The sequence below is a fragment of the Lissotriton helveticus genome, chromosome 7 (genome assembly GCF_964261635.1).
Source record: "Lissotriton helveticus chromosome 7, aLisHel1.1, whole genome shotgun sequence".
NCBI lineage: Eukaryota > Metazoa > Chordata > Amphibia > Caudata > Salamandridae > Lissotriton > Lissotriton helveticus.
Genome location: NC_136068.1, coordinates 451,823,316 through 451,848,634, shown reverse-complemented (window position 1 = coordinate 451,848,634; position 25,319 = coordinate 451,823,316). Strand labels below are relative to the sequence as shown.

The 25,319-nt window shown below is 46.1% G+C and overlaps 1 protein-coding gene across 1 annotated transcript in view; it reads left to right on the top strand.

The window, feature by feature from the left end:
* The window catches only part of PPP4C (protein phosphatase 4 catalytic subunit), a 182,665-nt gene extending 157,774 nt beyond the window's left edge, over positions 1-24,891 (top strand). Inside the window, exons 7-9 of the mRNA XM_078652391.1 lie at positions 9,546-9,672; positions 22,784-22,973; positions 24,119-24,891. Coding sequence (XP_078508517.1) covers positions 9,546-9,672; positions 22,784-22,973; positions 24,119-24,248 — 447 coding nt within the window. The 3' untranslated portion in view covers positions 24,249-24,891. The remainder of the gene's footprint in view (positions 1-9,545; positions 9,673-22,783; positions 22,974-24,118) is intronic.
* Positions 24,892-25,319: the final 428 nt, after the last annotated feature.

Sequence of the window (25,319 nt, the reverse complement as noted above, 5' to 3'; positions counted from 1 at the left end):
CTAAACTACACCGACCGGTAAACTATGTTATCTGGAAGAAAAGGCAAATTATGCAGCACAATTAGGCAAATTTTTTGATTGAATTGCTTCATTATTTTGTAGGTTTTTCGTTTAACCCTGCAGTAAGGTACAGTTTTAACACCCAAATACAGCATTAAGCAACAAATAGTGGACCAATGAACCTTCGCGAATGGGAATCCACTTTGTTGCAACATGAGCAACTATGTGTTTAGTAACTTGTGATCCATTTGAGCTAGCATATATATGAATATATAATATATATTTTGTTTAATTCTGCTGCTTGTGGTGGATTATGCGGCTCATGCAGCGAATCCACACTTTTGCTGAAGAAACTTTGAATGCACAGAATAGCAAAATTCCAGTGGACCTACTGAGAAGTGATGTGCATGTGCACAGTTGGCAAGAGATCTTCAGTGGAGAGTCTGTGTAATGTCCATCTGAGTGTAAGAAGCTTCTAAAGATGAGCTATCTGACAACACATCAAATTGATTTTCATTTGGACTCCATTTCATCCTGCATCTCTTACAGGTGAGACCGCTGCAATGGTGCATGGAGGACCAGTGGTGGTGATTCTTAGGTGTTTGTGCAGGAATACTGTTACAGTTGTGAAAGCTTACAGGCCCACTAGTGTACAGCTTGTGTGCTTACCAAGTTGCTAGTGCCAGCATCCCCAGTGCAAGTTGTGCATGCTTGTATGTAGCTGTGTTGGAACACGCATGATATGCGTGCTCTAGCCAGACTAATGAGGCCTCTGTGATCCATTTTGTATACTCCATGCCGGGCCTTTGTGCAAGATGATGGGGAGGTTGTGTCATGGACAGTTGCTTACGTGCCTGAAGCTGGCTGGAGAAGATCGTCACTTAAGTTAGGGGATTGGAGATAGGGTTCCTTTAGAAATTCGATTAGATCTTTTGCTATCAAGGAGCTGGGAATTAGTCTTTCGGAATATATTACCTTTGGTGGATGGAAGGAGAGACTGGTTGACTACAGACTGTTATGTAGAAGCGAGGACACCTTTAATTGTGAGTCTGGCCTTTTCTTTTCCTGATTCCTAATTATTTTGACTAACTGCCAGGTGCAGAAACCTCACCCTTTGTGCGTATGTTGTGGGTGCCTCAAGTTGTACGCAACCCCGCTGTGAGAAACATCTCTCTACACAAAGGCTGTGTCTAGATAGCAGTTTAGAATTGACAATTGAAAGGACAACAACTTCAAACCGGTCCATCCTTTGCAGAAGTGGAGACACATCTGTCTAATTTTGGTGTATAAAAGTGTGAACTTCTCCACTTGTTCCATTTCTAAGTCCTGTATGGGTAAAGACATTTGTGCTCTGCCCAGTACTCTGAGAACTGCTGTGCAATCGGGCTGTTGTCTGCATTGCAGCCAGTATTCCAGAATTTAGAGGACATCAATGGAGTCGAATTTTCTTGCTAGAGGAGGTGTACATCAGAGCTAACGCCCCAGCCTACCTGCTTAGAGAGGGGCTATGCCTGCCAACTCTGCAGGAGGAGTGACTGATTCACTGCGGTTGGTAAGACTGAACAGAGCTCACCTTTTGAGAGTGATACAAACTGAATTTGACCTATATTCAAGCTCCGACCTTATGTAGAGGGGCTCACTGAGTCCCAGGGAAGGGAAGTCTAGATCATGGGGAGGTGTTAATATAAAGGTTAGAGGCCCAGCACTGTCTAGAAGGCGTCCAAATACACTAAATTGCATTCTTATGACATTTGATGTACTTTGTTCTAGTGTGTAAAAGTATTTTTCTTATAAAGCGAAGCATTGGACTGGACATTCAGTTGTGTGATTGTTGAGCTTGAGCGCCCCACTATCTTCCTGAGAAGCCTGTGATTTCTCGCCATGCCGAGAATTGAGTGTGAGGCAAAAGGGATTGCATTTGGCCCATTTTACAGACCTAAAGTAAAACCAACCTCAGGACATCAAAGTACTTCAGTCCCACCCTTGCCCCCCCTCATAAGGCAGCGGTGAAGACAAGTTAACTCTCCCAAGCTGCAATCGACTATTTTCCTTACCTGTACTGATCAGCTAGTCCTCTGAAGTGTGTCCCTGTCAACTGAGCACTCCTTTGCAGACCATTGTAACAGATGCTTCTCTTTTGGGATACTCATGGATAAGTTTCAAGCTCTGAAAAGTAGTCGGAGGAAGAATATACTCAACACATCACTCTGCTTGAGCTGTGAGTAGAAAATTAGGTACATCGCCCAAAAAGAATAATTGTAAAAGTGTTATGTTAAACTGTAAAGTTATTAAACCTACTCTCAAAACTGTTTAAATGCAAAGGTAGCAATCAAAAAATTGATAAATACTGAATTAGATATGTAGGACCTCCATAAATTCCCGATCTAACAGCATGTCTAGCTAGAATGTGTGTTCCATCAACGAACCAGGACAGTCTCCTCGGTGAGTGATACTTAAACGGCTGTCCAGACTAACTGGTGTGGTTGCAATAGCCATCATAATCCAATAAATGGTTGTGGCTCCCAGTCTGATTTAGAAGGAAGCGACAAAAGAGGTTGAGCGATCTTGCTAGCAGCTATAGAAGCCAGCTCTCGAGGATCCCTCCCAATGTAGGTTGAAGTAATGCTGGCAATGACCTTTCAATCTCTTAATCTTCATATACCCACATGTCCCCAAATCACTTGAACGTAGTCACTCCAAGCAAATCATTGTCTAGGAAGGATAATACTGCCTCTACCTGTGTGACAGTACTTTTTTATCCCCATTACCTACCTGGAGCTTCAAGGAGTAGCTAATGAACATTGCTATATGGAGATATATGGAAAGTGTTCTTGAATTATAAATTGCCCTTTTTTAGGTCGAGCCTATCCCATTCCGCAGGAATGGATAGGGGAGAATTTTAGTGGGCAAAATAAGTTCTCAAACCATCGGGCGGATTTCAAACCGTTCACGTGAAATCACGTGACCACAAGCACGCGCATTTCCCCACATCAAAGCCATCAGCCTCCCTCCCACAGGCTTCCTCAGCGTGCGCAGTGCGCGCTGGCCTCACTTCTCCTCCCCCCTAATTGCTTGCACGTTCACGGCCGCCAGGCCGTGAGCTACATCAAAGGGTTCCGCTGCCCCGCCCCCTGCTTCACAGCCGCTTCTCATTTCTGCCCGTCATCGCATCATCAGCCTCCCTCCCACAGGCAGCTTGTTTTTAAAGAAGACTTGTTTAAGCTGCTCCTGCTATGTTCATCTAACAAGAGGCCCTGATTGTAATTACAACGGTCAGGTTTTGCTTCGCTTTCATGAACAGTTTGATTAAACTGTGGGCTATGATGACGTTCTATAGAGTGGTGTGGACCTATCATTATCTAAATGCACTATCTATCATGCGTTATATATTAAATGGCTGCAGGAAGGAAATCAGAATGAATGTAGGTCCTCCCAGTGTAAAAAAACCCATATTGTACTGGAACCTTGAAATAAAACTCACTGCCTGTTAAACATGGCTTTTTAGAACACTGCAGTTTGCACCCACACAGATAATTAAATAAATCTTGCTGCTATGTTGCACGAAATGTGATTTGTATAGCACACCTTGGTATACCCTCACAACGTTCTGAGCTAGCCGTACAGCGCGTGCGCTTGTTTACACATGGCTCTGCGGTTTCAGTCACACTGCTTGCTGCCTGTTTCGAGGAAGCCTGGCATATGTATTCATCACGCGCTGGAGTGATCCCGGTCACCTGTTGGCTTGTGCAGTGTGAGACTCACATCGATGGTGTGAGCGTCCCGCGGTTGTGGTACTTACGTAAGAGTATGGCATTGGCGGGCAGAACTGTTGTGCCTGGGTGCGCACTCTACGTAGGCAACACACGCGGAGTGCGTTAGTAGTGCCGCTCGTGTCGTTGTGTAGGAGTGTCCCAGAGTCTGCTTGTGCAAGTATCCCTGTGCAGGCATCTGTGCCAATGTGAGTGCATTAACCACTTGGATGCTAAGGCTTCTCAAGGATGTTCATGTAATTTCCATTGAAATCAATGGAAACTCCATGACGAGCTGAGCTCGTCATGAGCGTCGAAGGGGTTAATTAATTGTGTGGCTGTCGGCAGATAAGTGTCACAGTGTACGTGCAGCTTGTTTGCACATCAGTGTCGTATGTGTGTGGCTGCACGTGGTGCCTGTTTGCACATCAGTGTCGCATGTGTGTGTGGCCGCCTCTGTGTCTGCGTGTGTGTGGCCGCCCCCTGTGTCTGCGTGCGTCTTGCTGCACGTGTTACGTGGCCCTTGCAGTTTTTCAACAGGGGGTGACTCATTGTTGCTTCGTTTGTTCCACCGCTGTCATTCACAGCATCCACAAGTACCTCCGTCATATCTAGATCGCCTTCTACGGCTCTTGCAGCAGCTGCAAAATTCGGTCCTCGGAAGCTTGTTTCCGGTCCAGGGAAGGCATGGCTTGGCAGTTCGGGCTGGACTGTTCCCATGAGGCACAGGGTCAGACTGATTTGCATATAGCCATGTCTGAACTGGGGTGGCAGAGTGGGCTAAAGAACGGTGCTGGATCAAACCCAGATCTTTTGACTGGGTGTGAGTGTTTGATTGGTTCAGATGCTCCGTCCATCACCACCCCCTTTTGTACCGCAAAATTCCACTCTCTCAGCACTTTCAATTCCAAAAAAAAGACAATTATTATCGGGTTCATCACTGATATCTTTCCTGTTCCCGCTGTGCACCACAGATTCGTATGGTAAGGCTCTGATCAGGCGCTTGGAGGAGGCACAGTTTTTAAAGGCAAGCTCGTCTATCAGCTAGAAAGACAGTACAGGTCGATGGTAAAAGGCGGAGCCGGCATAGGGATTCTCTGCAGCAGAGCAAACTACTGAGAAGAGCAATGAGGGAGACATTTAAATACTTGCAGTATGAATGAAGTGGATGCAGGCTTTAGGAGAGAACTCAATACTTTGTTTGCATACATGGTAATGCACCAAATATATGTGGCTTCTAAGCGCTTTGACAGCGAGAGAGAGAGGCAAGCATGTTCTTGTGAAGGAGCACGAGATACAACGCATGTGTGACTCGCACACCCCACGACCAACCAGTGAAAGAGTGAATCAAACACTGAATACTTGTGCCAAATCGGTAATAAGTAACATCCTGAAAAAAATCCAAGCAAAAGGCCTCCTACACGAGAACTCTTTTTAACCATGAACTTTGAACTTTCCAAACCTGCAAACTACAGACCAGTTCCCAGACGCCTGGATAAGCTGATTTAGAAAAGGTCTTAGCACATCTCCTTAACCTCACCCTGGGAAACGACCTGCGGACAGAGGAATCATTAGGATTCCCACCAGCCAGAGGCACAAAATCAGAATGACCTAAAAGATATCCAGCTTGGAGGACTTAAATATTACAGAGGACAAAACAACTCCACTGCTGCCTTATGGACTTAGCATAAGCTTTCTGATACAACCCATCACCAAACACTCATTCTCAGGCTGGAAAGCCTTGAAATTTACAGAAAGACTCTGAAAAAAAATCGCCTGTTACCTCAAAGACAGATGCCAGAAAACAGGCCCCCACTCACCTTCACTCCCTCTCCACAGCCCACTCTGCAGTGACCCTCAGGGATCAGTTATCTCACTTCTTCTATTCTACCTCTATCGGACCTCCTTACTGGTTTTCTTTCTTTTGAGCACCTTTGTGCTAAAAGTAAAAACAAATCACGTTTCCTGCTGTTTTTACCAATCTAACATATCCACCACTCAAAATATTTTCACATTTCACTATATTAATTCACCACTAATCCTTTATGGGTTTCGGAATAGCACTGGCCAAAAAAGCGCTTCAACACCCCAACAGGGGTAGCAAGCGCTATATAAATGAAAACCTTTTTTCCCTCTTCTATCCCTCCACTATCCATTTTAATCCAAATAATTAACTATCATATCCACCACTCAAATTACTTTCATATTTCACTATACTAATTCATCACTAATCCTGTATGGGTTTCGGAGTAGGGTGCTACTCGCCGAAAAAAGCTATTCAACGCCTCTCCCTCATCCAGGGTAGTAAGCGCAATATAAAGCAATTACCACACAATAAGATATTGGTAAATAAAAAAGTACTTTCTGCATTTTGTAGGCATGCATATAGGCATGCTCCTACAAAATGACAGTTGGCTTCATAATGGCGTTTATATATGTATTTTTTTTCCAACAAAAATATAAGCCCTGATGCTCAGCAGCCGCAATGCTCTACAGCTATGATACTCAAAGTAGGGGCCGGGGGCCGCTTGTGCCCCTCTTGACCTTTACATGCGGCCTCCTCCTAGTGAACAGCAGTGCGAGCTGCTGAGCACTATTATCCAGAAAAAAATGTTTAACCTGCAAAGAAATGCTTGTCCGTTTATTTAAAAAACTTTAAGACCTTCTCACACAGTCTCCGACCCACCCAGACCCCTACCACCACCCCTCTGGCATCAGTGCGGCCCTCTGTCACACCACAGACCATACTTTGATGCCCCTGTAGAAATGTCTGTGAGTACCCCTGCTGTACAGCATGACTAAATATCACTATCTTAGAAAGTTGATACCTATTGGCTTTGCCAGAGCTGGTTTTTAGGTACACCCCTTGCACCGCAAGTCCGTTTCCTTGTACTCAGTCAGACTGATTTCAGTACTAAACAGTGAATAACAATTTTAGGCTGTCTATCTACCTTTAAAATACCTGCTGTAAAGTAAGTATCGCCCTCACGCTATCGCTCGCCCTCGCGCTATCGCTCGCCCTCGCGCGATCGCACGCCCTGACTCTATCTATCGCATCATCACAGCATCCCTCAGCACCACCACAGCATCAATGTGTGCAACCATTCAACAACTGGTTCAAATATGTTCTATCAATGTTTCAAGCTTTATTACAAATGTCACAAAAAGATGTTAATATTTCACTTCTTTTCTTGGATTTTCGCCACAATAAAATACACTGAACATAATCTTCACAAAAGTTATTTACTCAAGTTTAAGCTATTGCCATTATAAATTACAATAACTTTTATTTAAGTATTAATTATTTAAAAAAAAAAACATTGTTATTTGTAATATCAATACATCTAAGTCACGTAAATACAACACAATTTGCATTACAAATGCTATAGGTGTCACATTTGCAAAAGTTAAAAGTATTGGCATAGTAAATGACATAGCTATTAATTTCCCTATTTTCAAAACCAACACATAAAAAAAAAAATTCTCATTTACAAGACAAATAGCTCAAACTTTCCTAATGCGAGACCTATTGCATTGCAAATGCTTGTTCTTGTTGGGGGTTCTGCGCTAAGGTTCAGGTACAACAGCAGCCTGTTCTCTCCAACACACATTTCTTTGCTTATTGTGCTCTGTAGTCTTTTGTCTCATTCATTGTTGGGGTGTGTGTAGAACCACCATTCTAGTTCCTCCATACCAATAGTCTCTTGCTAGTTTGTTGGTTGGTATTCTGTGTGGAATCGTGAGCCCTTTATCAGCCTCTAGTCATCAAAGATGGCAGCCTTTCTTCCATGGATAGATGAGGTTTACTCAGACTGCTGGCGGGACTTCCATCTTTTTCAAGTAGAAGCCTCTTCTCTGGCAAGACTTCCAGTTATGCATCCTCCTTTAGGAGACTTCCAAACGCACAGAGTTTGAATTTGTGTCCTTACCCGGAGGAATGGAGTTCCGAGACTCAGCAGCCATGCTCATTCCTTTCCCTAATTGGTGTTAAAGGTGTACAAGGGATGCATATGTATGTATGTGTCTTGTAAAGCGCACTGCTGCCCTGTGGCGCTGTAGACCGCTGGGGAACCCGTCCTGGCTATCCCTGTGAGATGGTCCCTACTGGGTATCTCCAAGGTGAAACCAGGCATCCCCGGCGAATGTGGGGGGCCGTTGTAGAGATGAGGCAAGCTAATGCCCAGCGTTGCCGAGTGTAAAGCCCAAAAACCCACCATCTAAACAACCATGATCACACCCAATATAATCAGTAAGAAAAGTGTATGGTTCTCTTGGTAGAAGAGAATGTTTTTTTTGGTCCGAGGTGTCCGGTTAAGGACTTTCTCCCATCAGCTTGAGTCCAGAGCACAAAGGCCCATTATGACATGGGACTGAGGGAAATAATGGGATAGCTCTCAAAGTTGATTACTAATTGTGTCTCTTCCATTTGGATTTGGTATTTTGAAATGTACTGATTTTGTTTTCAAGAGGGTTGTTTTTTGTCTGTCACCAACCGGATCTCAGATACTCCCTGCAGTTACCTGTCCCCTTTGGTAGCCTAGTCACTGCTTCAAACAATGATATCTCTAAAACCGTGAGGGGTTATAATAGTCAAATAATTGATGCCTAGTCTGGAGCGAGTGTCCTTGTCAAGCAGATAATCCTCGCCAGGTCCTCTTGTCGATTTCTTCTACACTGGTGTGATGGCTTCCTCACAGTCCTGACAATTAATGTAGGGGTCCAGTACTTCTATTCCTCTGGTAGTCGATGCTTGATGCCAGAACCAACTAGCAAGTCTGAAACACCTGACAAATCTTTAAATGTTGCAGTCTTGAAGGACCATCCTGTTGCTGGGCAGATTATGCATGATTCTGAAATTGGAGTTCAGTTTCACCTTTGAGACCTTCATCTACTCCTGTTGCTAAGTGAGGTGAAGTGGGGAATGGACGAGTTGTAGCCAATAGAGGGGGAAACCTACTCTGGCCAAATGAATATGGGCTGAACACCTCCCATCCTATTACTGGGTACAACATTTCAAGAAGGTGGACAGTAAAGGGTGTATAATTAATAATTCAAGCATTTGTAAAGTGTGCAGCTTTCCCGGTGTCCCGGCGCTGGGGGCCTTCTGGAAGATTAAGCGAGCTAATACTCAGTCACAATGTGCTGGGCTAACCTGCTTCTGGTGCCGGGGATCAAACTGTGAGCCCCTGTGTTCCAGAGTCAGTCGCCCTAGCCGCTACCCCACACCTCTTCGTTGTGCAGGCAATGACGTCTGAGTGGAATCACAACCTCTACATTCTGAAAACTATCCATCTGTGCCTCACACACTCTCCTCCCCACCAAAATAGACCCACCATTCACCTTTTCAGCTGTGAGCCAAACACATTTTTCATCATGGACAGACCTGTTCTGCAAAAAGCTAATGGGCTGTCACTCCACTGGGATACAGGTGAAATTGCCAGAATCTTTGAACTAGTCACCCCTCCTTAGTGGGTCAGTGCATAAACCGGGTAGATAGGGCAGTAGCCATCCTTGGTTAAAAACGAACAAACCCCCCGATTATGCCGATCATGTATATAGCAGGAAATTAGCAGGTGAGAGACTAGTGTCTTCATGGACTTTCACTGTCTCCGATAATGCATTTTTTTCAGTGCTGGTGTACCTTCCATTGATGGCCTTTAACTTTTTACGTTTGTTTTGACTTGTTGTGTTGTACTAGTTGTGTGCTGTCTCTGAGTTTCCGTAGGTAGGAAAGAGCTTTGTACTTTTGTCCAAAAATAACCTTTTTTTAAAGTCCTTTTTACTTTGACTCCTCAGATATTCTGCGTACATGGTGGCCTGTCCCCATCTATCCAGACCCTCGACCAGATCCGCACGATAGACCGGAAGCAGGAGGTGCCCCACGATGGCCCAATGTGTGACCTACTGTGGTCTGACCCCGAAGGTATTGAGCATTTGTTTTGTTACGGGTGTTATATAGCAAAAATTCTGCCATTGGTGTGGCCTTACACATTTCTGGAATCCAGTGACTTTCCTGTCTGTTTCCGATATGATCTTTGCAGACCTGACTCCAGTTCAGCTATCATTAGCTATTTCCAAACTAAAATTTTTATGATTTAAAGGGAATTCGATCCACCTTCGTATGAAATGCATGTGTCTTCACTCTCTGAATCACAGTCTGGACCTCATGCTTCAGAGCTCCAAGATGAAATAGGGGTGCCTTCAGCTAACCTAACATACTTTACCCCAATGAAAGTGGAACAAATGGAGCTATATCTCCAAAGTATAAAGTCAGGGTCCTCTTTTGAGCCTTGCCCTCCAAATATAATATGTGTAGTACCTAATACCACTGCTCCTACCCTGACCTCTATTATGAGTAGTTATTAGTACAGGATGCTACCCTAGTCTATAGAAAAAAAGCTGCAGTTAGACCTCTTCTAAAAAAAAAAAAGTCAGATCTGGATAACCCTGAATTAAAGGGAAAAAAATAAACTACTAACCATCTCTTAGCTTCCTGTACCGGCAAAGGTTCTGGAAAAGCATCTAAATGTACAGCTCATGTCCCATATGGAGGCACAGGATATGCTGGATGTCTGCTTTCTGTTTAGGAGCAATCACAGTACGGAAACTGCACTGGTGGTAGCAGTGGACAATATCAGATCAGTGGTTGACACCAGTCCGGCTGCGAAACATATCTTTTTGGACTTTCCTGCAGCCTTTTATACCATCTTCCCCCTCCAGTCTAATAGGTCGACTTTAGGATTTAGGGATTAAAGGCTCTGATTTAGAGCTTGTAAGATCCTTTCTCACAGATGGGTCTCAGATGGTGACAATCAACCAATTCAAGTCGGACTCCTCCCTGCCATGTTGGGTTCCTCAGGGATCTTCCCTGAGCCCAACGTTATTCCATTTATATTTATCCCCACCAGCGAAACTGAATCTGACATTTGGACTACAGGCACTTTCATACGCCGATGACAGCCAAATTGTCTCTATTTAAAAAAAAAAAAAAAAAATTGGTCTCAGCCAATTTCAACCATTGTATGACGGTAGCCAAGTGAATGAAAGATAACTGTTTAAAACTAAATGGAGACCAGACAGAGGGTCTAATGTTTGGCAATGAGCCATCAATTTGGATTATCAATTGGTGGCCAGAGATGCTAGGATCACGGCTGAACCCCTCTAACTCGTTAAAAAATCTAGGGGTGATTGTGGACACAAATCTGGCCTTTGACCAGCAGGTTAATCAGTCTCCGCTTAATTCTGCATCAATAGGATCCTTTGTAAATCGTGTTCATTCATTCCAATATCTGGGCGTAAACAAGTGGTTCTGGCTCTCATATCATCCAGGCTTCACTCTTGTAATGTGCTCTATCAGGACTTAAACAAATCTCCTTTAATCATTCTGCAAACAGGACAAAATGCAGCAGCCAGATTGATAGTAGTCATTGCATAGTACCAGTCGGTCTCAGCTGAACTACTCCGGATAATGCCCCTTTTTGCATGCTTGCACCCCACTTTTTGCCTGTTGTTGAAGATCTTTGACAAGTGTCTTGGGTTCTTGCCACCCGGTACCCAGGGCCTGTGTTCTTTCCCTGTACTGTTGCAAACCCAAATTGGCAATTCTCTGGCCACAAGTAAGCCCCTTGTAAAATATACCATAGGTACCAGAGGCACTGTGACCAGGAAAGCTCTATAAGGGCTGCAGCACTTGTTTTGCCACCCTTAGCGGCCCTGTACCTTTACACCCACATACTAACTTTGCCGGCTGAATGTTTTTGTGCAGAACAAAGTGAAGAGTCGACATGGCACACATTCCTGTGTGCCATGCCTACAGCCTACTGCCCATGGCATAAGTCAGCCACCCCTCTAGCGGAGTGCACTATACCACTGGAGAGGCTACAGGTGCAGGAGCCCTACAGTGTCGAAGTCCATTCTTAGACATTGTAAGTGCAGTAATGCCATTAAGAGTATATGGTGTGGGAGTTTGTCATTACGAACTCCACAGCACCATAATGGCTTTACTGAAAACTGGGAAGTTTGATATCAAACTTCTTCATACATTAAAGCCACACTGATACCAGTGTGGGATTAAATGAAAAATGCACTCAGAGGGCATCTTAGAGATGCCCCCTGAAAAATGACCTGTCTCTAGTGTCCTGGCTGAGTGGCTCCTCGCCTGCTGCCACCACCAGACATGTTTCTGGACCCATGGGTCGAGACCCTGCTGCTCTGGGTCGTGAAACAAATCTCATCCTGGGTCGAGGTGCCAAGCTGCCTCCCCACGGATGGGCAGAGTCCATGAAGTGGAAGCTTTAAAGGCTTGCCACCTTTGTAAGCTGACCCAGGCGTATTGCTGCTCCCAGCAACTGACAACCACTGGTTCTGACCCCCGCAAGTGGACGGGAGAATCGGTGGGAAACTAAGATAGGAGAGGTGTGCCCACCTTAGCCAACCCCACCCTTCAGGTGGGGTAGGTGAGTCGAAGCACAACTCTGAGTCACCACTGTCTTGAAGAGTGAGGCTTATGCCCCTCCGACTGGAGGGTGGCATAATAGTGTGTGCCCGCCCCATTGGTTCCAACCTGTGCCTACATGAAACACCCTTAAATTTAGTATTTAGGGGCAACCCTGAACCATGCCTCCTCAAACAAGAAGATACATGAAGAAGGACCGAAGAGCCATGCTGAAAGACCAAGTGGATGACACCAACTGACTTGGCCCTGCCCTACCAGCTTGTCCCAACCTCCTCCAATGAAATTCCGGTGTCCTGCAGCCAGAACCCGGAAAACCTGCCTTGCCTTCCCCAGCCAGACTTTTTCTCCAGTGAGCACAGGATTTGCTCACCAACAGATTCTGGCTCCAGCCAAATCTGCGAGTCTGCACCACTCTGCACCTGACGCTCACGGCCTGAGTTCGAGTGGCCCAACGCCAGGAGGTGGTCTCCCTGGCCATCCTGACCTGGGATCTGGTGATTCCTGACCTACCTCCAGTCTCCTAACGACTCCTGCAGTCCCGTTCTGGAGGAAACCAGAGCCGCTAAGAAGAATCCGACGCTAAAAGACACCCCTGCACCAAACACCTCACAACCTTGGGTGGCCAAACCGATGATGTCCTGGCATCCCACAACATCCCAACTTGCCTCCCCAACCAGTGGTCGCCTCCAGAAGATCTTCATGCCCAAGCCTGCAGTGAGAATTCCCATTGAAATTAACAGGCACCCGACGCCAAAACAGCACCCCACACCCGGCTGCCCTTTTGCCACTGAGGGTGCACTTTGGGTGCTAACTTGAACGCCTTTTGCCCTGAGCTTTAAGTCCAGCTTTGCTCCCTAACCTTGTGGCCTGCTCGTGAGCAGCCACCAACTGGAGGCCCCCTATTCCCCATTGGATAACATTGGGCCTCAGCACTCTGCACTCTGCTGCCCTAGTGCCACTGAGGGTGCTTTGAGAGTACATCCTTGACCCTGGGGGAACCCTTGTTCTAAACCCAGAAACTCACCCCTCAAGACCATTTACTTACCTTCAAAACGATAACACTATCTTCCTCTGTAGGATTGCATCAACTGTTTTCCTCTGAAAAACTTCAGTGGGGAGGATGTTTTGTATGGGAGCCTAAGAAACTGTTATGAGAAACTGTTTTACTTGCCTTTGACCTAGGAAATGTCCCAGTGTGATATCCAGGCATATCCCACTGAGTAAGAAAAGTAATCTGAAAAGTAACATAAATTAATCATACAGTTCCTGCAAAGTAACGGAAAAGTAATCTCAACAGTTCCTAAATAATTGACCTATCTTTATACAAATCAAGTACATACAACGGTATTGTTGTTGCAAGTATTATTTCACTTACCTGCACCAGACCTGGCTTGGTTCTAGAAATAAAATACAACTCAATAATATTTTTATACAAAACAAATAGGTCAGGGTTCAGTCTTTGAGTGTGTGAAATCCTTTCTTGCCAGTGTGTGTAAAATAAATGCTTATCCTGAAGAGACACGTTAGTGATAGATTCCTTACCTTAGAATATCCCCAGGCGTCAGACTGGATCCAGAAAGTTTTGCTTAGTAGTACCCTTGCGCGTCAGTAGGTGGCGTCCTGTGGCTCCGCGTCCGTCACTGGCGTAGTCAGCGCCGAGATGACGTTACGGAGAGTACTTAGGCGCCACCCATGCACGCTGATTTCAGTTCTTTCTTTTTCCGCGACAGTAAGCGCAGATCCGGATTGAGCATGTACCTTAGTCACTTTTTGACTGCTATTTTGAGACTTTTGTCTCCCCACTTTTTCTCCTGGTGCATGTAGGGATGCCCTGCTTTGTCTTGTGGGCCTGTCGCCGGAATATGTCGGTGGCGGACCCCCACGATGTTTGCCTCTACTGCCTGGAGACCGATTAAGACTGTCGTGCCATGACCCCATGGCCTTGCGGGAGCGGCGCCGGAAATTGCTTGAGGTCCAGCATTTGTCGCTTCGCCGCTCCGGGTCTAGGGGCCGCTCGCGGGACCGGAGCCGTCGCTCCTCGGACTCCAAGTCTTCGCCTTCGGATTCCGGTAAGAGATTCCATAAAAAGAAGTCTAAGAAGTGTGTTTGCTCTCCGACGTCCCCCCGTCGCTCCTCTGAGGCGGACGAGGGAGACAGGGGCTTCGCCCCTGCGGCTCCTCTGGAGCCTGGGAGTCCTGCAGCCTACCCGCTATACCCGGGTCTGTCGGCAACTCCTGAACAGATGCAAGAGTTCCTTGCTGCCATGGACTGCCTTTTTAGGCCTCTGGCTCCCGCAGGCCGTTTCCGATGCCGTTCGTCCCTTCTCAGGCTCTGCCGTCGCAACCAGCCCCCTCTACGTTAGAGGCGGACGAAGACTGGGAAGGGTCCGAGGATAATGTGACTCCGAGCAAGATTGGGTGGATGACTTGAAGGATGCAGGTGACCTCGATGTCTCCTCTGACCTGGGGTTCGCCTCTCCCCCACCTACGATGGAGGAGGGTGCCTCCTATACAATGGTGCTCCGTCGGGCTGCTGAGTCCCTCAACATTGACCTCCCCACAGTGGCCCTCAAGCCCAACCTCCTCACAGAGGTGCTTCAGACGGCATCTACTTCGTCTGAGTCGTTGCTTCCTTTTAATGACGCCCTTACAGAGGTCTTCTTAGGCACTTGGTCGAGACCAGCCACGTGGGCCCCAGTGGATAGAAACGCCGCCAGACGCCGGTGCCCGGCAACCCTGTTTTCTTGACCACTCACCCTGCGCCCTTTGAACCTGATCATTCAGGCCTAGACGTCGCAGAGTGCCTTTTGCACAGCCCCTCCGGATAAGGACTCTAAAAGACTCGACCAGTTTTGGAAGCGGTGGTTCTCTTCGGCCAGCCTGGGGCTGCGGTCGGTGAACACCGCCTGCTTGTTGGGCCGCTACTCCCACGCTGTGTGTGATATGCCGTTGCTCAGGTTTCCTTGGCCTCAGTATCCTGAGGAGGTGCAGGCTGCCCTTTCTCAGGCGATTGCTGAGGGTAAGGATGCGGCTAAGTTTGCCACTCGGTGTGAGTTGGACACCGCCGACTCATTGGGCAGGGGGATTTCTACGACTGTGGCGTTGCGGCGCCACACCTGATTGCGTTTGACTGGTTTCTCGCCCGATGTCCAGAGCTCACTCATGGACATGCCTTTTGATGGCACCTGCCTGTTTGGCGACAAGGCTGACAGTGCACTGGAGCGCTTTAAGGACTCGTGGGCTACGGAGCGCTTTAAGGACTCGCGGGCTACGGAGCGCTTTAAGGACTCGTGGGCTACGGCCAAGTCCTTGGGTCTTTCTACTAAGAACCCGGCCACTCCTGGTTTTCTTTCCTTTTGTGGCCAGGGTAGAGGCACCCAGGCATGTCCCTCCACCAGGCCTGTGCAGAACCAGCCTCAGCGCGGCAGTAGTCATGGTTTCCGCATGGGCGGGTCCGGGAACCAGCGTGCGCGTCCGTCCACCTCCACCCCCGCTATTTCCACCTCCAAACCTTCCTAATCTGAGCTTCGGGGAGCACCCCACTCCGGTGGGTTGCAGGATCCATCACCACCTCCCCCACTGGCGTGAGATTACATCAGATAAGTGGGTGCTGCAGAATATCTGCCAAGGCTACTCCCTTCCCTTTCAGTCCTCCCCTCAAGCCATCCCACCTCGGTGCCACCGCATGTCAGGAGATCATTTGGTTCTTCTCCGACAGGAAGTCACGGCCTTGCTGGCCAAGGGGGCCATCGAGTGCGTTCCTGGGCCAGAAGTAGGGAGTGGTTGTTGTTCCCACTACTTTCTGGTCCCCAAGAAGGACAAAGTGGGCCTGCGTCCTACCTTGGACCTCCGGGACGTCAATTGCTTCCTCCGGAAGGAGAAGTTCAAGATGCTGACCCTGGCCTAGGTCTTGGCTGCCCTGGAGACTGGAAGGTAGCGTTGGACTTGCAGGACGCACATTTTCACATCCCCGTCCTGCCGGCCCACCGGCGTTACCTGCGATTCAGGGGAGGCCAGGAGCATTTTCAGTTTACCATGCTCCCCTTCGGCCTTACCATCGCCCCTCGGGTGTTCACAAGTGATGGGGGTGGTCGCAGCTCATCTGCGCATGTCAGGGGTATCAGTCTTCCCCCTACCTCGACGACTGGTTGTTGAAGGCGGGCCCGCCCAGGCAGTATTCACCCACCTTCAAACTACGGCCGACCTCCTGCATTTGCTGGGGTTCTCCATCAACTTGCCGAAGTCGCACCCGAGTCCCTCTCAGGAGCTCCCCTTCATCGAAGCGGTTCTGGATTCGATGCAGTTTCGGATCTATCCTCCCAAGCAGCGAGTCTGGGATATTCATGCTGTGATTCCGATCATTCAGCCTCTATCCCGATTTTGTCAGGATGACCCTCCAACTCCTGCGCCTGATGGCCTCCTGCATTCTATTAGTGCAACATGCCAGGTGGCATATGCGGGCTCTGCAGTGGGACCTGAAGTTCCAGTGGGCACAGCATCAGGGCAACCTGTCGGATCATGTCCAGATCTTGGAGGGCACTGCATGTCACTTGCGGTGGTGGCTCATGAATCGCGAATGGGTCAATGGCAGATCCCTCTCCCTTCCCCAACCGGAGCACACAGTAGTGACGGATGCGTTTCTCCTGGGATGGGGGCCACTTGGGAGAGGCGGAGATCAGAGGCCTCTGGTCTCCGGCCGAGTCCCGGCTCCATAGCAACCTTTTGGAGCTTCTGGCGATCCGACTTGCACTGAAGGCATTCCTTCCCTCTGTCTGAGAAAGTGTAGTGCAGGTGTTCACGGACAACACCACCGCCATATGGTATTGCAACAAACCGGGCGGGATGGGGTCCTGGACCCTATGTCGGGAGGCTCTGCGCCTCTGGACAGGGCTGGAACATCAAGGCATTACCTTGGTGGTTCAATACCTGGCAGGTTCTCTGAATGCCGGGGTGGACGAACTCAGCCGAAGGTGCTTGATGGATCACGAATGGCGTCTGACCTTGGACGTGGTGCAGGGCTCTTTCAGCAGTGGGAGAGCCTTTGTTAGATCTATTCGCCACCGAAGAGAACGTGCAATGTCATCAGTTCTGCGCGTTGGACTTTCCAAGGCGGCACTCACTTGGAGATGCTTTTCATCACAAGTGGAGCTGCGGTCTGTTGTACACCTTTCCGCCTATACCACTTCTGCCCAGAGTGCTGACGATCAGGCGCAACCAGGCCCAAGTTATTCTTGTGGCTCCGGACTGGGCTCGAAGAGTATGGTATCCCGAGCTACTCAGTATGAGCATAGATTCCCCGATCCGACTGCCTCTTCGGGAGGATCTTCTGTCACAGCAGCAGGGGACGGTCCTTCACCCGAACCTGTCCAGCCTCCACCTCCATGCTTGGGGATTGAGCGGCGACAGTTGCCAGCTTTCGATCTTCCTCCCAAAGTCTGTGATGTCATTGTGGCAGCCAGGCGTCCCTCCACTAAAACGGTATACGCCTGCCGATGGCACAAATTTGTGGCATGGTGCACAGTAAAAGCTGTGGATCCCCTTTCTGCCCCTCTTTCTGAGGTTCTTCTGTTTCTGCTGTCTTTGACCCAGCAGGGCTCCGCTCTGGGCACTATCAAAGGTTATCTTTCTACCATCTCTGCCTTTCTGAGGCTTCCTGATCAGCCCTCTCTTTTTAAGTTCCCGGTTGTTAACCGTTTTCTCAAAGGCATTACACACACGTTTCCAGCCGTGCCTTTCATAATGCCTCCGCGGGACTTGCATCTTTTCTTGACTTAACTGATGTGCGCTCCCTTTGAGCCCCTTCATGCCTGTCCCTTACGTCTTCTCACCTCAAAGACTGCTTTCCTGGTAGCTATCACCTCTGCCAGAAGAGTGAGTGAGCTCCAGGCTCTTTCTTCCAAACCTCCTTTCCTTTCAGTTAATCCGGACAAGGTGGTTCTGAGGACCCGTCCTTCTTTCTTGCCAAAGTTTGTCACTGCCCTTCCACATCGGGCAGACCATCACTTTGCCCACCTTCTTCCTGCGTCCGCATCCTTCCAGGGAAGAGGAGAGGATCCACCGCCTGGACCCAAAACGTGCGCTTGCTTTCTATCTGCAACAATTCCGGGTGGATGATCAGCTCTTTGTTGGCTATGTGGCTACCAAAAAAGGTCTGGCCGTGCACAAACGTAAGATTTCCCGGTGGTTTGTTCTGCGCATTAAAGAATGTTACTCCTTGGCCAAGAAGGATCCTCCTGTGTGGCTGTGTGCCCATTCGACCAGGGCAACTGCAGCCACTACTGCCTTGGGACGCAACGTTCCCTTGCAGGCCATTTGTCATGCAGCTACGTGGGCCTCGCTGCACACGTTTACAAAGCACTACTGCCTTGACAGTCAAGTCCAGAGAGACTGCTTCTTTGGCTGTTCTGTTCTCCGTGACTTCCTGGTGTAATTTTGTTCGCAGACCCACCACCGTGTTGGTATTGCTGGGGTATCTATTCTAAGGTAAGGAATCTATCACTAACGTGTCTCTTTCAGATGCACAAGTTACTACTTGTGTAACGATATATCTGTAAGAGACATTAGTTAGTGATAGATTCCTTATCGCCCCAGCCATCCTCCCCGTTCTGCGAACTGATTACTAGGGTTAAGGTCATCCCCTTTTAGGGCCCTAGTTTTATGCACCAATGGTCAGTATCTTGCCTGGCTCTGCGTTCCTGGCGTGGAAAGTCGTGTACAGAACTGACGTCCGTACGCATGGGTGGCGCTTAAGTACTCTCTGTGATGTCATCTCGCCGCTGACGCGCCAGTGACAGACGCGGAGCCGCAGGACGCCACCTACTGACACGCAAGGGTACTGCTAAGCCAAACTTCCCGGATCCAGTCCGACGCCTGGGGATATTCGAAGTTAAGGAATTTATCACTAACTATGTCTCTTACAGATATATTGTTACACAAGTAGTAACTTGTTCAACACTACCCTCTGACGGAGTAAAACAACGAAAACAGCACAAATTTGTACGTGATAAGATCTATTTTGAAGAAGGTAGGATTTTTACCTTTGGACAACAGTTTGATGCACGGAAAGGCAAAGCCCAATTGGAAACAACGAATAAAGAATTTTCAAGCTATGATTCCCTGACTAGCACAGATGCCAGTGAAAATGAAGGCACCCCACAAACATCAGAAATTAGAATAAAGCAGGACGGCAGGACACATGGACCAAGTAACGCTTGAGACAACCAAGGAAACAAATAGAAGAACAAAAAAGCCAAGAACTAAACGTTCTCAATCTCTCTGAAAAAATGCTAACAAACACTGAAACAGAAGTTCCCAAAAAAGTTTACATTTCTGCCCGACATCTCGCATAGATATTGCTCAAACCAGGATTGATCTTTACAAGTACACAAGAAAAATCAAGCTAGCAAGATGCATGCAGAAAATATCACATTGAAACAAGCAACAATATCAACTTCAACTTCAACACACAGTACTCTTCTAGCAGAAGATGTACATGGCCTGGAAGCTTTAGTAACTATGGGGGCAGTAACAACATCACAAGAAAATACAGCATTAACCGAACTAAAAGATCTACTACCTTCAAAAGGGGCAGGAGGAAGTGGACTGAAACTTAAGTCAAAATATAATCCCATTTTACCACCAGGCAATAAGGTAGATTTGTTTCATGAAGCTATAACGGGAGATCTTTATAAAATCAGAAATTCGAAAATAAAAGACAACCTGACAAAACAACAAAGAGAAGCTCTGAACAAATTACAACAAGACAAGTCAATTGAGATAAAACCAGTGGACAAGGGTGGTAATATTATCATCCTTGATAAAAGAGATTACGTAGCAGAAGCTAGGAGACAATTGACAGACATGGAATGCTACAATGAACTACAAACCGACCCTACCTTGGAAATTCAAGAAAACCTAACTACGAGACTCCTATCATGGTATGAACAGGGACTGATAGACGAAGAAGAACAGAAATACTTAAGCCATAAACATCCTACACTAGCAACGTTCTACTGCTTGCCCAAAATTCATAAAAGTAAAGAACACCCCCCCGGAAGACCGATTGTGTCGGCAAATAATTCCTTTTGGAACCCATCTCCAACTATATTGATTACTTCCTAGCACCGCTTGTAAAAGTCCTCAGCTCATATCTCGGAGATACTACCGATCTCCTTCAAAAAATTGGATGGAATAACATGGCAGCCCACCTACAAACTAATCACGATGGATGTAATTTTGTTTTACACGAATATAGAACACTCCATTGGTACTGAGGCATGTAAATACTTTCTAGGGAAGAGGAACAGCAAATACTATGAGCATAATATCATGCTTAATGAAATGATCTCCCTATGCCTCAACAACAACATCTTTTTATTTAACTAACAGCTATACAAACAAAAAAAAGGATGTGCGATGGGCTTTTCCTTTTTGCCCAATTATGCAAATTTAACAATGGGGTGGTTCGAGCAAAAATTGGCGTGGGCAACAGAAAATTAATCGCTACAAAAGATAATTCTATGGTTGCGCTTCATAGATCTTCTGATCATCTGGGATGGCACGGAACAGCAATTTGAAAATTATTTTGACAGCCTCAACAACAATGTGTCAAAATTAAAATTCACATATGAAGTCAGTACAACACAGGTGACCTTCCTGACACAAACCTCTACATAGAAAATAATTCCCTACAGACAACACTGTATCGTAAGAAAACATCTCCAAATGCCATATTACATGGAGAAAGCTTCCATAATCAAAAGCGTAAATGGAGCATCCCATATGGGGAATTCTTAAGATTAAGGCGGAACGGTTCAACTGAATCTGAATTTACTAAACACAGCAAAAAAACAAGTAACAGATTTCAGAAACGAAAATACCCAATGAAAATAATTGAAACATGCCTACAAAGAGCCTCAAATCAACAACGAGGTGAACTACTCAAGAACAAACATAAATCAGTAGATAAGACAATAAGACTAATAACATCATACAATGCAGAAAAAAAGTCTGATAAATCTAATAAAAAAACACTGGGGCATTCTACAACTGGATCCGACCTTATCAGCAATAATTGGTGATCATCCAAGCGTAACATATATCGCCGAGCGAAAAACATAGGAGACAAAATTGTCCACAGTCATTTTCAACAAGCGCCAGTAACAACTTGGCTTCAAAGGGAAGGCTTCTGGCCGTGCAAACATTGTAAAGTGTGCAAAATCGCAAAACACAAACGGGAAGTTGACATCAGAGACGGCACAAAATGGCAAATCAAACATCTTACATGCAAAAGAAATGTTGTCATTTACATGATTGAGTGCCCCTATACACTAAGATGCATAGGAAGCACGATCTTTGAAGTAAAAAAGTGAAACCTCGAACATATCCGAGCCACGAATCACAAGGACCGCACAAACGCCATAGCAAAACACATGGAAATACATCATGATTCCAAGTGGGAGTCTTTAAAATACTGGGCTCTAGAACAAATTCCAACAACAGAAAGAGGTGGAGATCGCAAGAAAATCCTGAGACAACGAGAATCAAAACATATACTCTCCTTCAGAACCCTAGATCCGAGGGGTCTAAATCAAAATGAAGAACTTTATGTGCACCTCTAAGAAACCACTCATGAGTCCGAAAAATCAGCCATTTCCCAAATAAAAACTCACCAGAGAGAAGAACTACTCGGGAACGAAATACAGGACGAAAAAAAGTAGCAGAAGGCAAACCATTATTAGAAATGGAGTTAAAACTTAACAAACTAAATGCTCAATAGAGAGCCATGAACTGTGTGGACATTAAAGGACAAAATAGCATGTATATAGCCTATTAAATGGATTGATTTCAAAATGTTTTTAAATCACAAGAAAAATGCGCACTTTTCACTGAAACTTAGGGCCATAAGTTGTGTAAATATTTCACTACGAAAACCACAATGCACTGCAAACACAAAACAGGAAGTAACTGTGTGCCTATTGAAATAAAAGAAGCCCCTTTTCTTTCGTGATTACATCTTGTGAACAAGCCTTATGTGAAGGCAAAACGCGTTGGGCATGGTGAAACTTTGTGAATAAAACCGCCACAACTTCTGTTAACAAGTGTGTACGTTTCAATCTTTTTTACCGCGAGGTAAAAATAAAAGTGTGAATATTTACCGGCGTGACCCTGCCGGTTATTTATTTATTTATATATCTATATCTATCCTTTATATCTACTGTATTACAAAACCACCCCTTTCCACACTAGGCAGATCGTTAGGCTTTGCTTGTGCTTATGAACATTTTTGATATTTCTTTTTAATACATTTTATGTTGCATACCTGCGACTCTTGGTCTCTAGCTTGTATAATTATTCATTCACATACTTGTACCTGCACTACCATGGCTGCAAACGTGACGTAAACCTATTTGTTATTGAATTTAGCAAAAGGGTTAATTGAGCAAGCTTGAGGTGGGATTTTGCTGTTGAGAATATTTTCCATATACTGTCTATATTTCTATTCTTTTTGCTCTGCTTTTTTCTCTGCATTCACTCTCGGCCATGTTTGACTGGACTTTTCTCTTTCTCCTATGCTGCAGACACGACCGGGTGGGGCGTGAGCCCACGGGGAGCCGGCTATCTCTTCGGCAGTGACGTGGTGGCACAGTTCAACGCGGCCAATGACATAGACATGATTTGCCGGGCCCACCAGTTGGTCATGGAAGGTTACAAGTGGCATTTCAATGAGACTGTGCTGACTGTGTGGTCGGCACCCAACTACTGCTATAGGTGAGTATCCTAAATTTCTTTTAGTTTGCAAAAAACCCACAAGCAATAAGGACACCGCAAAAAAAGTGTTACCAAAATACACAGAGCACAAAATGCACACAACACATTGCTGGCCTGTCATATAAATGTGGGATGTTGTGTAAAGCAGAATGTGTCCAATTAATCCCATGAAACACTGCAGTGGTTTCAGCCCAAAGCGCAAACCCTTGTGGAAAAGAATCAACTTCAATGACCAGACCACTAAATAAGCTAACTAAAATGCTCAGCATACCAATCTTAAACTATTCAAGGTTAAAAACTATAGTTCTAGTTAGTTGACTTTTTCATATTCCGATTTAAGTCAGTCAGTTTAATACTTTGGTTTGAGTTTGCATGAATCCGTCAGTTTGCCTAATTTGGATTTCTCTATGCAACTGAAAGCTGCTTTACAGCGCTTCTTGGTGCAATAGAATCAAAGGTAGACTACTGCAAATACATTGGGTGCAATTCTTTAAAAAAAAAAATCTGGCCCTAGTGACAACATGGAGATCTTGATTAGGAAGGCATTTAAATTTGCTAGTTTTCAGTTTCCTGATGAATTTGTTTGCTGTTTTCATATTTAATTATTAAATTGTGCATGTGTTTTGGTTGGGGATGCATTGCTATGCTTAAGGGGATGCTAGTGTTTAATGTTACTTTGTAGTTCCGTCTCTGAAGTCCTGTGCAAAGGATGCACAATGTATTTTGAGTTGCGCCAGGAGGCTGCCTGCGTACACATTCCCTCCAACCCTCATCAAAACAGCCCCCATCACTGCAGAAGTCCCATTTTCTTCTGCCAGTTTCAAGATTCTATTTTCATAATGATATTTTGCATTTGTGCTAGTTGCTAACAATGTGCACATTTTTGCATTCCAACCTTTCCATAGCTTCTCCTTCACAGGCCTCTGGTTTGTGCCATTTTAAAGCTGGTTGTTAGCACTGCAAACATTGCAGTAGCACATTCCCACCCATCATGCGCATGACCATTGTCTTTCATATCCGGGTTTGTTTTCATTAGATTCATATTTATAGCTTCACAAAAACACTTGGTGATCTTTGCGTTCCCCTAATGCCAATCTACTTTGGAGAGATAGATTTGTGTACTCACTTCTGTCTTTTCTTTACAGATGTGGTAATGTCGCAGCCATTCTAGAGTTGGACGAGCACCTCCAGAAGGAATTCATCATCTTTGAGGCAGCCCCGCAGGAGACCAGAGGCATCCCCTCCAAGAAACCAGTGGCAGATTACTTCCTGTGACCTCGGCAGCATCTCTTCTGCTCTTATCCTCTTAATCCCTTTTTGTTCCCTTATCAGCTGGAACTGTGTCCAATATTCCAAACACTGTAGGGAACATGCACAGGTGCCTGAGAGAGCGGGCACCCCTCTGCTCTTTCTGTGCTGAGCAGCAGTCCCGACCTACCACACTCAAGAACTCAATCGGACAAATATTTTTTTATGACTTGGAAATAACCCGGTTTGTTCCTAACAAGGGTGTGTGTACCCTTCAAATATTAGCCATTCCCTGCAAACCCTCCTGCTGGGTTTCCTTACTGCCTCGCACTGTTCTAAGATTGTATTTTCAAGACCTATTTCTGTTGCCCCAGGGGTAGGCTTTGTTAGTGTCCCCATCCCCTTAACCTCCCCCCGTCCCCACACTTAAAAAAAATACCACTCATTGTCAAGATACAAGACTTACAACAAGAATGGACAACGGACCCTACATTTCGAGTGTTCTGGGGAGAGGTGTCTGTAGGTGGTGTTTGTAGCTCAAAAGCAAACTCATCAAATTAGACCAATATTCCTTTTTCCCTTCCTCTATGCTTGTCTCTCTGGGATGTGCTCACTTTTTAATACTTTCTTCTACGTGTTTGCCTTTTTAATAAATATTTTCATATCTGGAGTACTCTCCGTCACCTTTTCTTTTTAATTATTTAACTTGTGCTTCTGTTGGGTGGCTGGATGAATCCTCTGCTCCGTTCCAGCTCAGCTTTTTCATCCATCCATCCATGCCACCTGCAACATATGAGCACAGAATAGTGACTGTAAAGGGGCCAAACCGCCTGGTGTACTGCACCCTACTTCTGTGTCACAGGGGTGAGGATGGAGACATAGCTCTGCAAGGGATTGGGGTGTGGCAGGCCTAAATGGGCCGGACACATCTTGTTGCACCCCAACTTGAGCATTGGTACAAAAAACCTTGTACACTTGCAGGGTGGGGGCTAGCGATCTGCGTGTTCTCTCATTCAACAAGAAGATTCCTGTGCCATATGCTTAGTATTTTACTGTCTAGCATCTCATCCATCACATCTACACCTGCATTATTTTAAC